Source organism: Malaclemys terrapin, chromosome 22, assembly GCF_027887155.1.
Source record: "Malaclemys terrapin pileata isolate rMalTer1 chromosome 22, rMalTer1.hap1, whole genome shotgun sequence".
Classification (NCBI taxonomy): Eukaryota; Metazoa; Chordata; order Testudines; family Emydidae; genus Malaclemys; species Malaclemys terrapin.
The window spans coordinates 8,155,751-8,171,953 of NC_071526.1; the positions used below are offsets into that span (position 1 = coordinate 8,155,751).

The 16,203-nt window shown below is 52.2% G+C and overlaps 1 protein-coding gene across 1 annotated transcript in view; it reads right to left on the minus strand.

Annotated features, from left to right (window-relative positions):
- LOC128827907 (discoidin, CUB and LCCL domain-containing protein 1-like) overlaps positions 1-16,203 on the minus strand; it is a 62,239-nt gene that overhangs the window by 20,638 nt on the left and 25,398 nt on the right. Inside the window, exon 3 of the mRNA XM_054012125.1 lies at positions 5,077-5,208. Within this exon, the coding sequence (XP_053868100.1) occupies positions 5,077-5,208 (132 nt within the window). The remainder of the gene's footprint in view (positions 1-5,076; positions 5,209-16,203) is intronic.

The following is a 16,203-nucleotide window of genomic DNA, read 5'->3' on the forward strand; positions in this document are numbered from 1 at the left end:
AAAAGACAGACAGACAGAGAATTCCAGTGGCCTCCCCCATCTCACATACCCAGAGGCAGACTGCTTTGCTGTTTGTTTCTCAGAGACACCGGCTTGACACTGATGCAATTCTAGGGAGTGCAATGAGTCACTCTTGATTTACTCCCGTCTGAGCGACAGCAGATTCACACCCACCAATAAAGCCCTGGTTTGTGTTATAAACCCCTCTTGCTCAGCATGGTCTCACAGTGGCCTATGCTGCACCCTGCCCATGTTACACCCACACGGTAATGCCGTGTTATACCACCATTATCACCCCAACTGTCATTCACAAAGGGACAGGTTCTAACTTCCCACTGACTTCAAAATGATCTCAGCTTTGGTCACCTTAGGGTGGAGTTTATCTGCCTACTTAGATTGTTAGCTCTCTGGGGCAGCAATTTGGTTCTACGTCTGTGTCCACGACAGGGGCTCTGTATGTGGCGTTCAGTGATCGCTCAGGCCCAGATCCTCAAAGGTTCTTACGCGCCTCACACCCATCAAAAGTGTTTCCTCGAATGAAAAATGAATCACGCCTCATAATCCCTCCGGTGAGTATCGTTATTCCCATATTATAGATGGGGAAACTGAGGCACTGATTGGTGACTGGCCAAAACTCACACAGCTAATCTGTGGCAGAGCCAGAGATAGAAGGGAGGAGTCCTGACCCACAGGCCCTGCTCTAACCATCAGCGGATACTGCCTTCCACAGGTATTGGCAATGTTTAGCAGCCAAACTGCTAGCTTATGAATGGGACCATGCTGAATAATGCAAGGACCTGTGGCGTATTCCCTAGGGAAGCCACAGGGATACCCAAGCTGTTATTCTTTGTCTCTTCTAAAGGAAATTACACACTGCAATCCAATGTCGGTGGATTCCCGGCAGCCCGGCCCAACCCACCCACTCTCACCATTCCTCCAGAAACCACAGAGGACGGAGGAAAACAGAAGGTGACTCATGAATGTTTGTGGCATACACCCAGCGACTGATGTGCAAGTCCCTCAGGATCAGACGCCAGCTGCATGTCTGGAAGGGTCAGAATGTAGGGCCCCGAATCTCCTTCGCACTAAGTCCCCGTCGCACCACTCAGGCCAGTATGAGAAGGGTCGTGAAGTGAGAGCACAGGTGCTCGGTGCCCACTTTACAACCCCTTTATACTGCCAGCATGGCACTTAGGGGCTTTAGTGTACATAAGAATCAGGCACTCTGTGTGTGTGTGTGTGTGTGTACACCATACGCACGCACCTACACACTCACACGCATCAAATCCACAGAGCGTGGCAGGGGAGAAAGGATTAGCCAGCTCTGACTTTGGGACGGCTGCATTATTCACAAGTGACAACGGTATGAATAACGCTCAGCATCCCAAATGACAGCTGATAAACCCTGTCACCACACCCCGCCTGCTGGATTCTACACATGCTCCCTAGGTTACAGCAAAGGTTCTAGCGGGGGGGTGGAGAGGGCGGCCACTGGTGGACTGCGGGGCATTTCCTGATGTGTTGTCTGGTCACATGGCACTGCCTTCCTTACTTCCGGCTACTAAATGGCATGGAGAGATGGAGCCGTTCAGTATTTTCCTAAACCAACTTTGCCACAGAAGTAGCCGGCGAGTCTGAGATCCCCAACGGGCGGGGAAGCGACCTGCCTGCGTGTGAATGGCAGGGGAGGTGGATGTCCCGATCGGAAACATCCAGGAGACAATCCCTGCACTCTGTGCAAAATCTGGAGACTCCCTGGGGCACAGAAAATCCACATTAGCAGTTGAGTCCCGAACATTGTTTTTACGGCTCTCTAGTGGGCGATCCTTGCCCTGCCTGGGGCAGTTGTGATGTTTTGGGGGCTAATTCCATATCTGGGAAGGGAAGGAGATTTTTCTGTGACTCTGGGGTTTTTTTTACGCCAGCTGTTTGAGGCTGTTAAGGTTTGGGATGGTAGAGTAGAAGTCCCAGGGAGATGGACCAGTGGGCAAGTGCAGGGGAGGTGGTCAAAAGTGAATAATCACTCGGATAACACCACCAAATATATGGTTGTGATGGGGTGGGCCCCTCTTACTGTCCCTCCACTGGCAGCCAAAGGCTAATGGGAGGCTGAAGGCTTAATTAGCCCACAGGATGGCACCTGGAGGGTGGGCAAATCAATTGCTTATCAGGCCCAGCTGGGTCTCTGTAAAGGGAGGAGCTCAGCACAGCGACTGAGGGTAGGGAGGAAGTCCGTCTGCCCAGCCCAGGGGAAGAGCCCCTCTTGGGATCTGCTCCTGAGATGGAAACACTGACCCCAGGCCAGGAGCGATCTGGTGAAACCAGAGGCAAGGCGTGAACCCTGGATAAAAGGGCAGGACCTGGATTTCCAGGGGGAAAGCCTTGGGAGGAATTGCTTGCTACCTGAGCTGGACAGGACTCTGGAGCCTGGAAAGGGGCTGAGAAAAAGGGCCTGGAGGCAGGCCCAGGTCAGAAGAAGCCCCGGGAAGCAGCAAGGAGTGGCAGGAGCAGACCTTGACTGCTCACTCTGGAGTCCCTCCAGAGGAAACTACAAGGGATAAGGACTATTGGAAGCCCTGAGACATGGGGCCCAGAGTCAGGGGCTGCTGACACAAGTTTATTGAACTATTTATTTGTGGGACTTTCTGTCCCCCTGGAAGAGGGGGAGGGGGAAAGGTGACCTGGCTGGAGGATTGAGTCACAGGAAGCAGACCACCGCAGGCCGGAGTGGCTGTCCGCTGGGGCGCCAGGAGTGGAGAGCCAGCTGAGCCAGGAGGGGGCATGCCAGTGGTGAGTCCCCTCTTCCAGTAGTATTTTGTATGCCATTATCCGTGTGATAAAGTGCAAACCACCTAGCAGTTAACAGATCCCAACTGGAGTTTGAAATCCACCTACTGCAGACATGTTTCCTCCTCTCCTAAATGTGGAATCCCTCCCCTTTCTCCACCCCTGCCCCCTTCAAATTATACCCGCTCAAGGCCCAGGCTGGGTTCAGTCCTGAGCCAGGTTTAAGGTCTGTCACAGCCCGGCAGAGCTGGGACTGGGAGTTTTGTACTTGTGACATTCCAGTCCATATTCCTTATGAAAATATGCTTATGACATAACTGAGATGGCTCATGTAAGGTGCCATTGGAAAGGTTATGACTTACTGAATGTGATTATCCAATTTGTATGCATGTATCATTTCTGTATCTAAGTTAGGAATATGGACTATGTAACAATTACAACTGGGTGTGTATTGGGAAGACACCCACCAGAGGACAGGCCATCAGATTTGATGGGCCATCAGGAGGAACAAGAAGACTGTGAAGATACTAATCTCTCTCCCTCCTGGGAGGCCATAGCTGTGATAATTCTAGATCAGGTGGTCTTGTCACCTGATACTGAACATTATCTGGGACTTCTTGTAACTTTCTACTGAAAGGGAAGAGGGATCAAGTCTGGGAAACAAAGGATTCCTGCCTTCTGTAAATCTTATTTAAGGGTGGGAAGGAAGACAAATGAGACTCTCCTCTTTGGCCTACCCAAAAAGAAAGACTGTTGAAAGTACCTGAAGGGACAAAGAAACCAACCTGAAGGGAAAGGCAGGGGTGAGTCCAGACTGAGACAGGGGTCCAGTCTGTTAGAAGAAATAACTGGAACTCGGAGCTACAGAAACTCTGCATCCCACCTAAATTCAAGATTTAGGGTGAGAAATGACTATTTGTAACCAATTTCTTTAGTGAAACAAGCTTAGTTTGCATGTTTGGTTTTATTTGCTTAGTAATCTGCTTTGTTCTGTCTGTTATCTCTTATATTCACTTAAAATCCCCCTTTTTGTTGTTAAACAAGAAATACGTTTATCATAATATAACCCAGTTTGTGCAATTCATAACTGGGGGGAAGAGGCTGCATACCTTCCTCCACATTGAGGGAGGAGGTAGATTTCATAATATCCCTTTGGGCCTGCACTCCAGGGGAGGTGGGCACCTGAGTGCTGGGGCAAGTCCCATTAGCTGAGTCTTCCCAGAGCTGATCTCTGTGTCTGTGTCGTTCTGCAGTGGGGTGTGGCCCTGCCTGTGTCTGTGTTGGAGGAGGCTTAATAGCTTGGCTCAGCAAGACAGGTTAAAGGGGGCCCAGGCTGGCAGAACAGCCAGGCTCAACGGTGTCCCAGTATATCAGGTGGCATCTTATAGAGGGGCCAACCTGTCACAGTACTATCAGAAAGGATGCGAAAGGGGTGATTTCCATGGTTTTCATGGGGCCCCAGCACTCAGTTCTAGGCCTGGGAGGCCCGGAAGTACCATATTTTAAAATTGTCACGTTATTGTGTCTAGAAAAGTGAATGCACATCCCTTTTTTTTTTTTTTTTTTAGGTCTGTTTATTGTAATTGTTCTCTCCCTCTGACCCCCGCCCTGTTTAATGGATGGTAATGAAGATACCTGGCTTTGAGGGTGGACATCAATGTGTAGTCCAATATCATTTTGCAAAGCTCTTTAAGTGGGATCCCTGCAATATTTTTTTCTGTAACGTGTGTGGCGAATACAGAACTCATGATGGGGGGGGGGGTAATAAAGGGTTAATTGGCATGAGCCCGGAACAACTTGCACAGCTCGATCACAGGGTCAGCATGCAGGTGTCCACGGGGGAGCTGTGTGAATAAGGGACTTTTTGATTTGTTGGCAAGTCTGAATAATGGGGGTGGGAGGTGGGGAATAGTTTTGGGTCCAGATCCTGTTGTCAGCCCAAATGTGGTTGTAGCAGCAATCCGAATGCCCTGTGGATAGGGAGACGGCGTCATTTGTGGACCTCTGAGTCCTTTGTCCCTGATTATCCCACTCAGGAGAAGGACTAGAGCATAGATGTAGTGAGGGATCCTCTTGGCCTACCCACCCCAGCTTTGCCAGCAGGATCCCCCCAGAGCTGGGCTCGGTGATGTGCTGGGGGGGAGGATCCGCCGGCACGGACTCCTGCCTGGGGGCATTCTGTCCCCATGGAGAGGGGGCTGGATCCTTACTGTGCAACTTGTGTCCTGTCCCTTCCCCCGCTCCCCAGGACCAACTTCACCCCATGGTGTGGCTGCAGGGTGTCTGTACCTGGGTGCTGGATGGTAGCGTAGGAGAGCAGGAAGCCGCGCCCTGAGCGGTGCGTGGTGCTGTTGAACCAGATGGTCACTGAGCTGGAGTTCATCACCAGAGGCGTGGGGTTTGAATTCCCGCAGTACGGACCTGTCGAGGGAAAAGAGGCCCCTGAGTGACACACACACAAACATGGGGGAATTTCCTCCTCCGCTGGTGCTAATAACGGGAGAGATGGGCAGAGACCAGGGGCGTCTCCTAGGGCAAAGGGCTCGGCCGCCCCTGCTTTGAACCACAGTCATCGGGCTCTTTACCAGCTTTTGCACACTGCCATGACCATGATCCGTCAGGTGTCCGCTTCGCCTCCCCATCACCAACCTCCACGAGCCAAAATCCGAATCACCAGCCTGCACCCACCACTCCGACCTTTTGGGGGAGGGCGGATAGAACGGGGCCCAGATCAGACCTAGCCACGGCTATGCAAGAGGAGAGAGCATGGGAGGAGAAGGCAACAGAGTGGGCGAGAGGTGGGCCTGGGCAAAGCAAGCGAGAAGAAATGAGAAGCGAGCTGCAAACAGGAAAGGGAGCAATGCAGGTGATGCAGACAATGCGTGGGAGGCAGAGGAGGGATCAGACAATGACGTGGTCCAGGTGACAGGAACAGGAGATTATTTTGGCAGCAGGACTGGAGGGGAGCAAGGGGTGGGTATGTGTCACCAGCAGATAGAGAGTAGAAGAGGGAAGGATTTAGAGGTGTTCCCCACAGCTTTTCTCCTGGCATTTCAGCTCCGGGCTGGAGTAACCGGTATGAGAGCAGATCTGTTATTACAACTGCTCTGCAAAGGCTCCGAAAACCCATAGCACCTCCCCAAAGATCCCTGCCAAGCCGGTCCCTATTCCCCGTACTTCAAACCCAATTCTGCTGCCCCCAAAGACCATCACAAATCTCCCCTTGACTTGAGCAGGAGCAGGGATGAGCCCTTAACAAAAAGGCCGACCAGCTGATTTCAGCAAGGACACGCTCTGTCTAGAAGAATGTCTCCCCTGCAGGACGCTGCCCACGTTCAGGGGGAAATGCTGGCTTGCTCTCCGCGTGGGAGGCAGGCTGCAGTGTCACTGCTGAGCAATACGAACTGGCCCAGATGGCCAGATGCTTTCTGCAGCGCTGCGTCCGCTTCCGAAGGGGCGGCCGAGCACAGCGGCAAAGTGAGCAGACACCCAGCAGGGTCATCTCTGCTAGGGATGATTGTAGGGTGCCCTATGCATTCCTAACGGGGCCACCCCATCCCCCCCTCCCTACATCCACTTTTCACCCCACTCCATCCTCAAGGCCCCTTCCGCTGAGAGACTGAACAGGTCTTACACCTTCCTCCGCAGCAGCTGGTGCTCGGCCACTGTCAGACCCTGGACAAAACGGAACTGCCAGATTCGTCTCATTTTAGAGCCCTGCAGCATCATAGACCACAGGGGGTGCTGTGAGTCGCGCACAATGCTGCTTCTCCCTGCCCCACTCGGGGGCACCCTGCTGCAGCCGCACGTCAGCTGGAAGTGAAGGCTCCTTCCTGCTATAACAGTATCATTAGCGACAGGACCTTCCCTCCTGTAGGATCCCAGAGGGCTTCGTGTGGTGCTTATGGCCAGGAATCACTTTGCCCACCACTGAAATGCAGCCACCTCTGAGGTGGAAGGTGGCAGCTATTTAACAGTGCACAGTAGTGCTAAGCAGTTTAGGATGGGAACTGAGAGATACTGGGGTTGGTGCTGCTCCTGGCAGCCTCGGGCCTGTAAATGTACCGCAAGGGGTCAGGGGAGAATCCCCTGAGAGCAGGAGCACAGTAGGGGGGGAGGGATAGCTCAGTGGTTTGAGCATTGGCCTGCTAAACCCAGGGTTGTGAGTTCAATCCTTGAGGGGGCCACCTAGGGATCTGGGGCAAAATCAGTACTTGGTCCTGCTAGTGAAGGCAGGGGGCTGGACTTGATGACCTTTCAAGGTTCCTTCCAGTTCTAGGAGATAGGATATCTCCATTAATTTAAATTTAGGGAGGATATCAAGGGCCCTACGTGCCCATTTCTCATGTAACCCTGGGGTGGGGCCTGGGGCAGGATGGGAGGACGCATCCTACGGAGAAGGACAATGCAGACTATGGAGATTCTAGGCTGTGGCCTGTGTTGTCTGCAGGACCTTGTGCCCCACTGAGAGGAAAGGGGAGTTTACACCCCTCGCTGAACTCTTGTTTCAGGCCAAGGGTACGTTTGCGCCAGGGATAGTTGTACTGCTGGTAGGCACAGCCGCTTCAGCTAGTGCGGTTAACAAGAGCAGAGAAGATTTGAGTGGCTAGCGAACGTTGCTACCTCGGACAAGCCCACCAGGGACTCTGGGTGGGTACTTGGGTGCTGGCCAAGGCTTGGTCTAGCCAATTGCATCTACTCTGCTAATTGTTATGTGCTAGATTAAAGCCAGTGTGGCTATGCCTAACCACTCCTGCTACACATACACCTTCATTTGGGGTGTAGATGGTCCCTTAGACCAGTGGCTCTCCTTAACTCTGCCTCAAGATAGATTTTTGCCATTGAATTTCCTAGTTTTCTGAACAGGAAAAGATAAGCTGGAGATAGGAGTCATTTAGGCAGTTGTCCATATCATGTCCTGCAATTATTGTACTGACCCCAGAGGGGCAAGACCTCCCATATCCCAGCTCACGTGGGGGGCCTTTCCAGATGACTGTACCCCTTTCAGGAGACTGATTTGTCTTGCGTACCCCAAGTTTCACCTCACTTAAACTACTTGCTTACAAAATTGGACATAAAAATACAGAAGTGTCACAGCCTCACTATTGCTGACACATTGCTGACTTCCTCATTTTTACCATCTAATTATAAAATAAATCAATGGGAATGTAAATATTGTGCTTCCATTGCAGTGTATAGCATATAGAGCAGTATAAACAAATCGTTGCTGTATGAAATTTGAGTTCGTCCTGACTTCGCTAGGGTTTTTTTGATGTAGCCTGTTGGAAAATAAGGCATATCTCTAGATGAGTTGCTGTACCCCCTGGAAGACCTCTGCGTACCCCCAGGGGCACACGTACCCCTGGTTGAGAATCCCTGCTTTAGACAGTGCTTTCTCGGGAAAGTTTCCTTCACAACCATAAGGGCTGGAAATTTAGAGCCAGACCCTGAGCTAGTGTAAATCAATGTAGCTGCTTTGACATCAGTGGAACTAGACTGGTTGACACCTGCTGAAGATCTGGCCCTTAACCTTTTTTTTTTTTTAACTGAAACCTTAAACTGGGCATAATTTGAATTGGGGAGGGGGAGATCAACACTGCAAGGGGGTTGGACCAGCAGAGCAGGAGTTTCTCGTCTTGTCCTGAACTAAACAGAAGACTCCAAACTGGCTGGAGCCTCCCCATCTCTGAGCTCAAAGGCTGGTGCCACCAAGTTCTGTATCAGTGGGGAAAATGCCATTGCACCGGCAATCCCTTCCAAGCGTGCGCTGACTCGGGCCAGCTCCCCAGCCCGTCTAACCAGGACAGGAGAACGGCAGGTTCCAGATCTCTCTCCAAGCAGCTTGGGGCCTGCTTGCTCCCAGAGCCAGAAAAATATCTGCACTCCTTCGGGCCGCTGGTATGCAAGGCAGCGGCAAGACAAGACTCCCACAGCGACAAGACTCCCACAGCGTTCCCAGAATAACTTCTAATGAGGCCTCTTCTTAATTACGTCATGTCTGGGCATCGGGAGACAGGCAGTCCTAACGCTCCGCTCTTATCAGGCAGCCGGAATCGCTCGCTCCACGTATTGGATGGACACACACACTGGCTAGGTTGCCCCAATGTAAACTACTCCTCTTCACTGGAAGGAAAGTCCACCTCGCAAATGCAAGCGCAGCCAGTGGCTGTTAATTCGTCTGACGGCCCTGGAGGATGGGGACAAGACTAAGGGAGCATCTGTTTAGGCTCCCTGTCCCCACCTTCCTCTTTGCACAAACCAGACCCAGCAAATAAACCCTTCAGGCCTCGAACCATTTAATCCCAGTGAATTTGCCAGAACCGTCTCTCTGATTAAAACTTCAGCGTAACCAGCTGATGGTGCCGGTCAGATGGCCTCTGGGAAGAATCTGTCCTGTCCCTTTGGTTCCTAATGGGGCAGGTTCCCACATCCTCAAACCACCGTCTCTCTCCTTCCCTTCACCTTTTTTGCAAAGCCTCGGTAGAGAGGCCAGGGGCTGGATGGACCATTCTGCTCTATTGTATCTGCCCAGCTCTAGTGTATCACCCGTCACCGTGGTATCTGGGCACTGTCCAGGAATGCATGGAGCCTCAGGACTAGCAGTGTGCCATGGTCCATGAACTCCCTCTGGCCTCTAGGGATGGTCTCCCAAGGGCGGGGTGGAGGAGGCCCCATGGCAGGGCATTTGAGCAGGCTTCTCCTGCCCTGCCCCTGGTCTGCAGAGGGAGAACGTCCCTCCCCCAACTTGGCCCAGCCCTGTGTTCAGTGAAAAGCACACCGCAGGGCCCAGTTCTCCTCTCCCGGACGCCAGGCGGGAGCGTGAACCAGGAGTAGCTCTGCGCAAGTCCCTGGGCTTGACTCTGACCTCACACAGTCTTTACACCAGCGTAACTCTGTTTAGTTCAGTGAGTGGCTCCTGATTCGCTGCAGCGCAAGAGCAGAGCAGAATCGGGCCCATTATAGGGACCGTTTGTTTAAATATTGCCTTTCCGCCGAGGTTCAGCCCACGCTCATGCAGGACTCTCTTGCCATATTTTATGCTGCCCTCCTGTTCTGCCTTCTGGGCTTGCTTCCCGTAAGAGCCTCCCATGTGCTGACCATGCACAAAACCGTTTAAAGTGACAGCGCCCTGATAAAAATCTTAGGGCCGGATCTCACGACTGGCCCGAGCACCCTGGCTCGTTGCAGTGAGTGGGGGTAAAAGCACAGGTGGCTTTCTGCCACTTTCCCACCTCTCCCCTGATCCTTGAGGCTGCTGGGGGCCAAACCGCACTCAGAGCAAGTTAGAGCAGCCACGAGGCTGCTCCAACTCTCACTGGTGGGTAAGTGTTTTGCTGGCCAGGGCTCTGGCCCCCTCCCTGACCCCAGCCCAATCTGTAACCAAAGCAATCTCTGCACCTGCTGCACCTACACGGATCGGGTGTTGCTTTAAATCTCCTTTATGCTGCTGGACTGGTGCCAAGGAGGGGTCAAAGACCCGTCCCTTGCATTTGAAATCCCTGGCCTCTCCTGTATTGCTAATATCCGCTTCAGAAGACTAACCACGGAGCCAGTTTAAATAGCGAGGGTCAGAGCTGCAGCAGGTGTAAGTAGGCCCAGCTCCAGTGACTTCACTTAGGCCCAGATCCTCAGCTCGTGTAAGTCTGGAGGAAAGGCTGGGCAGGCCCGTGGAGAACGTGGCGAATTTGAGGCGATCTGAGAGGATTTGCAGATGATGAAAGGGAACCATAAAGCTGGCAGACACTTCCCACACGGGGGAGGGGTCCAGAAATGAGACGTTCTTCTCTAAAAAGGAGGTTAGTGGGACTCAGGCAGAACTACTTGATGCTGAATAAAGAGCCAGGAAAGGTGACCCAGGCTTAAACAGAGAGGTGGGTCCAAGCTGTTCAGATCAGGGTCTGTTCTGGTTCAAACCCATTACAGTGGACAGTGACCTGGTATAAGTCACTTTACTGCTCCGTGCCTCAGTTCCCCCATCTATAAAAGAGGGAGATTAATATTGATCAGTGGTGGACATGGCTTAGTTCACGTTTAGAAAGTGGTTGGAGATCCTGGTGGAATGCAAAGGGTGGTTCTCTTCACAGCCTGTGTAACTGGCGATAAGTTTTCTGTGGCTAGATAATTTTTAACTCCATTTACATATCTCCTTGGCTGATGAAAGGCTGAAGCCCAGGGGAAGCAAGACAAATGTAAACCAAAGCACCTGACTCTCTCTCTGTAGCTTGATTGGTCACTGCCTGCTGTATCTCCCCCCTCTCCCTTTCTTGCTGTGTTTAAGAGCTCTGTGTAAGCGCGAAAGCTGGTCTCTCTCACCAACAGAGGTTGGTCCAATAAAAGATATTCTCTCACCCGCCTTGGGAACCAAAACAGCTACAACAACACTGCATGTGCTACTCAAGAGACACTCGGGAACTGTTCCAGGAATGGTTGGAGGAATTCTCTGCGACATGCCGCCCAGGCACGTCAACAAACCCTGGCAGCGCTCACATGGACAGAGGGTCCTTCAGCAAGGAACGTCACACCTCTCAAATACCTTGGTGCTCATTCCAGGCGTTGGTCCTTATAGCACTGAGGACAACAGGAAGGACAAAAGAGGAAGAATAAGCTCATGGACAGTGCAAGGGATTGAGTCAGGACTCCTGGGTTCTATTCCAGGCTCTGACACTGATTCACTGTGGGAGCTTGGGCAAGTCACGTCCCCTCTCTGTGCCTCAGTTTCCCTGTCTGTACAATGAGGACGGCATTTATTTTCCCACCCCTTCCAAGATTGACACTCTTCTCCATGAGGTCCACAAGCCTTTGTCCTTACCTCCAAAGAAGCTATTCATAATTGCTCACTTAAAAGCAACTTGAGAGGAATTTCTTTTTTTAAATGTGCTTGGGTCGAGTCTGGTTGTGCTGGCGAACCTGCTGGATGTCTCAGGGATGTTTACAGTGAGAACGTGCATTTTAAATGAAATGGTGTCAGTGTTTAACAAAGGATTCCTTACTCCAGAGACGTCATTAGGCATTTGAGTTAAATAAGTACTAACCAAAACCAACTATGGGACGTGTCCTGAGGGGATGGGAATGAGGGGGGCACCACTGAAGTCAGAGTTCTATTAATTTTACACCAGGTGAGGATTTGGCCCAAAGTTTTAAACAATCTGGCTAAAAATCCCTTCCCCCTCCAAATTGCTCAGCTTCCTCATTTGACAAGTTCTGCGGTCACCACAGAGTCTCAAAGGGCAGCGAAGATTGGAATTGAATATATCAAGCAAAGGGCATGGAGGCAGGGCGGGGGTAACATGCTGTTCAGGACACCCAGAACTTTGAGCCACCGTGTTCCATGTCTGCCTCAGCAAGAGAGAGCTTTGTTGGAGATTCGACTGTGTGTCAGCTCCCTGCCATGCCACCATGTCTCTGCCAGCCTTCACCTTGCCTTGCAGGTAATCTGCAGTGTGCTCAACTTCCCCAGAGACCTCTCTGTGGCATCCAGCCCTCTCCTGCAACACTCCCAGAAGTTACTCTAAATAAATAAATGGAGATATCCCATCTCCTAGAACTGGAAGGGACCTTGAAAGGTCATCGAGTCCAGCCCCCTGCCTTCACTAGCAGGACCAAGTACTAATTTTGTCCCAGATCCCCAAGTGCCCCCCTCAAGGACTGAACTCACAACCGTGGGTTTAGCAGGCCAATGCTCAAACCACTGAGCTATCCCTCCCCCCTACTCAGGTTTATTGTGCCTTGCAAGAGACAATGCCTGCAACTTGCTAATACAACAGAGGGTTTGGCAAACACTCTTCTTTCAATCACAGCACCGGGTTGGTTGCTATTCAAAGTAAAGTAAGTTTTTATTAAACAAAAGCCAGGTAATGATGCCAAGGCGAAGGCATAACAGTAGTATTGTGTTGGCCCCGATAAGCGTTGGTGACACAATATAGTGTGTTCCAGGGGGGAGGAAATGAAACCCTGAAAATCTTCCTGGCCTGCTTTATGCATGGCAGAGAAGCAAAAAAAAAAAAAAAAAGAGAACCCAACTCCAATGCTGATTGCTTTGTGGGTCACCTTTCAGGGACCCCTCCCCAAAGGAGACAGATGCTCTGAGCACTAAGATCACTGACAGCTTCTCATAACCTTTCTTCTTCTCCAGCAGCCTCCCATTCCAGAGCACATGCCTCCCACCTACTCTCTTGCTCCACAGCCATCCCTTCCAAATGGATTTCAACACCCCCTCTGCCCGCCTGACTCTCTTCCCACAGGCTCCGCTTTCCTGCTGGAAGCTGCCAAGTGTTACACGCGTCAATGGCAACAGTGCTTGGATTTTGAAACCACCAAGGGGGGGGTGAGAAAAAAACCTCTGAGTTATTGCTTCCGTCTCCCCAGCCCCAGTGGTCAGGGATACAAAAGGCTAACGCACAGCTCCCTGGCACCGTTAGCAGAACCAGCCATGCTGCATATAATCTGTGTCTGCACCTCAGTTACCCACACGAACAGAGAGAGCACCACGTGTTGTAACCCATTGGTTCTCTGTGTTACGTCTTGCTCTGCTAGTGGCTGGTGTCCACACAGGAAGATAAGAGCCTACTACTGCTAACAGTTACTACTTTAGCTCAAATGGTAGACGCCTGTTCCAGGTTCGGTCCCTGCTGCTGCCCTGTAGAGTGTGTGTGAGGAGTCCTTGTATTAGTACAATTCCAGTAATCTACACAGGACTTATGATAGCTGCTTATAAGAATTTAGGGCAGGCCAAAGGGACTCCAGTGAGCAAGGGACACACCTACCATTGGTTGGTTCAGGCTGTAGTTCAGAAGTGCTGCTGGATTCCCCGCCAATGCTAAGTTCTCGCCTAGCAGTATCCCTGAGCAATGCTTTCCAGCCTCTCTGGTTGGCTAGCAGACTCCATCCCATCTTGCTGGATGATGACCTGCCTTTGATTATACAGGCCTTCGTCACCCCCCCTTCCCCGGGTAGACTACAGCAATGCAGTTGGGCTTGCAGCCATCAGCCCCTTGGGAAACTCCAACTAGTACAGAACGCTGCAGCGTGTCTCCTCTGCACATCTCCTCCTACTCTCTGCACATGTCCCGGCCTCTGCTCTCTGCACTGGCTCCCCGTCCCATACCGAAGCTGAAGGTCTCAGCCCTTGTCTTCATGGTGCCTGGGCCCAGCATGTCTAGAAGAGGCTGAAGCTCCAGGATGGGGATTGTGGTTTGACAGCTCTGCTTCTCAGGAACAAGGAGATGTCCTACCAGAAAGCTCATCCAGGCAGGAGACCGAGCTCTCTGGGGTGGCAGTCTGAGGCTGTGGATTGAACACCCACCGGGACGAAGGGCCATCACAAACCTCCCACTCCAGGTGCCGGACGTGCTGCTGCAGCCTGCCTTTGCTAACACACACAGCAGCATGTAGCTATAAGCGTCCCCCCAAATCCCTACCTGAACAAAAGCCTCCACTGCAGACACGATTCTCCCCCTGGGGACCAGAGGTGGATTATGGTTTTGTGGGGCTCTAGGCCAGAGCAAGTGGAGGGCCCTTCCCCACCCCTTCTACCTGTGGTTTCCACCCTGCCCTCCCCAGCACTCCTGCCGGGGAGCGGGATTAGGGCGTGGGGGCACCCACTTTTCTGGGGCCCCTGGGGATGGGCCCTGTTGGCCCAGTGGCTAATCCGTGAGCGAGAGAACGAACCACGCACATGATAGATGTTAGTCCTGTCGCTTAATGCAGGACTGGAAGATGCTCAGATATGACAGGGATGAGGCTGGGGAAAGGACCCGACAAGAAGGAAAACCTAGGCTGCCTATCAAGCAAAGTGTCCTAAGGGCGCGAGCAGCGAGATTGTGGAACAGTCTGTTCTTGGGTAGCAGGTGGAAGCGCCATTGCTTGAGTCACTTAAACCTCAGGACCACGCATTGGCCAATGCACTGCAGGGAACAACCCTGCCCTGTCTAGGCGGATGGACGTGACGTGATGTTGGCCTGGGGGTGGGATGCGAACGTTAGGGATGCCTGACATGGAGACCTAATGAGCCAGTTTAGTCCGATCCGTGTCTCTGGGCCCCTCCCCTCTGAAGTCCCCAGAGCTCAGCATGTCGCAGTGCCAGATGGTGGTGGTGGACGGTGCCAGAGCACAAGCCCGAGCGGCAGAAGTTCTGAGCACCGAGAAGCACCCCTGAAATCAATGGGAGCTGCGGGTGCTCGGCACCTCTGAAAACCAGGCCTGTACTGAGGAAGGAAAACCCTGAGAAGTCAATCCGACTCAATGGATCTGCACCTGGGATGGATTTGGCGCCTCCTGCTTTGGGCTGCATGAACCCCAGCAGTGGCTAAGTTTACTGGGGGCAGAGATCAAAGTTCAGCCCCCGCCCCCCAGACATGGGAGGAATTCTGATTAAAAGCCCGTGGGTGGGATAGACAGGAACCCTGTAACCTTCCCCTCCCGCCAAGCCCTCCCAGGCTACAGATGAGTCACCCCACAGTTAGACTGTGCATCATTAAGACCTTGTGTCCCAAGGCGAGAGAGGAGCTGTGCTCTCTGTGGAAGGAAGGGTGGTGGTGGGTCCTGTGTGGGGAAGATTCCCCTCTCCTCCACCGTTCGGCCAGCCCTGTATTCCAGCCAGATGGCGGCATACGACACATGCTGTACCAGATGTTCCGGGGTTACTGACGTGTTTGGTATGTGCTGATTCAGGCTAGAAAATCCAAGCTGCCCCAATACACAGGGGCTGCTCCCTCCAGGCTGTCAACGCAGCGGAGTCGGCTAACCACCCTGCTCTCTCCTGCGTTACATTCCGTTCTGCTGCAACAAGCAACCAGCAAGGTCATGGTCAGTAAATCAGACCCAGGAAGTTTAACCCTGCCAAAGCACCAAGCACTCTGTGTGTCCAGCTGGAGCAAGGAGGGCACCAGTAGCTAGATTGGGGTTTGTGACACACAAGAATAGTAACATTTAGCACGGCTATTCTAGCATGGCTCCTGGCAGGATCACAAACGGCTCTGCCAACCTTAATCTATCAGGGACCTGTCTATCTTATGGTTTTCTCTCTCTATAGCAAGGGTTCTCAAACTGGGGGTTGGGACCCCTCAGGGGGTTGCGAGGTTATTACATGGGGGGGGGGGTGTCACGAACTGTCGGCATCCACCCCAAACCTTGCTTTGCCTCCAGCATTTATAATGGTGTTAAATATATTAAAAAGTGTTTTTAATTTACAATGGGGGTCATACTCAGAGGCTTGCTATGCGAAAGGGGTCACCAGTACAAAAGTTTGAGAACCACTGCCAGCCGGTTGCTGTAGTAACTAGTGACTTTCCACAACCCTCCTGGGACACAGGTGAATATTATCTTCCCAGTTGTGCAGCTGGAGAAACTGAGGCACAGAGCAGAGCAGTGACTTATCCCAAGTAAGTCAGTGGAAGAGCTGGGAATAGACCCCGGGAA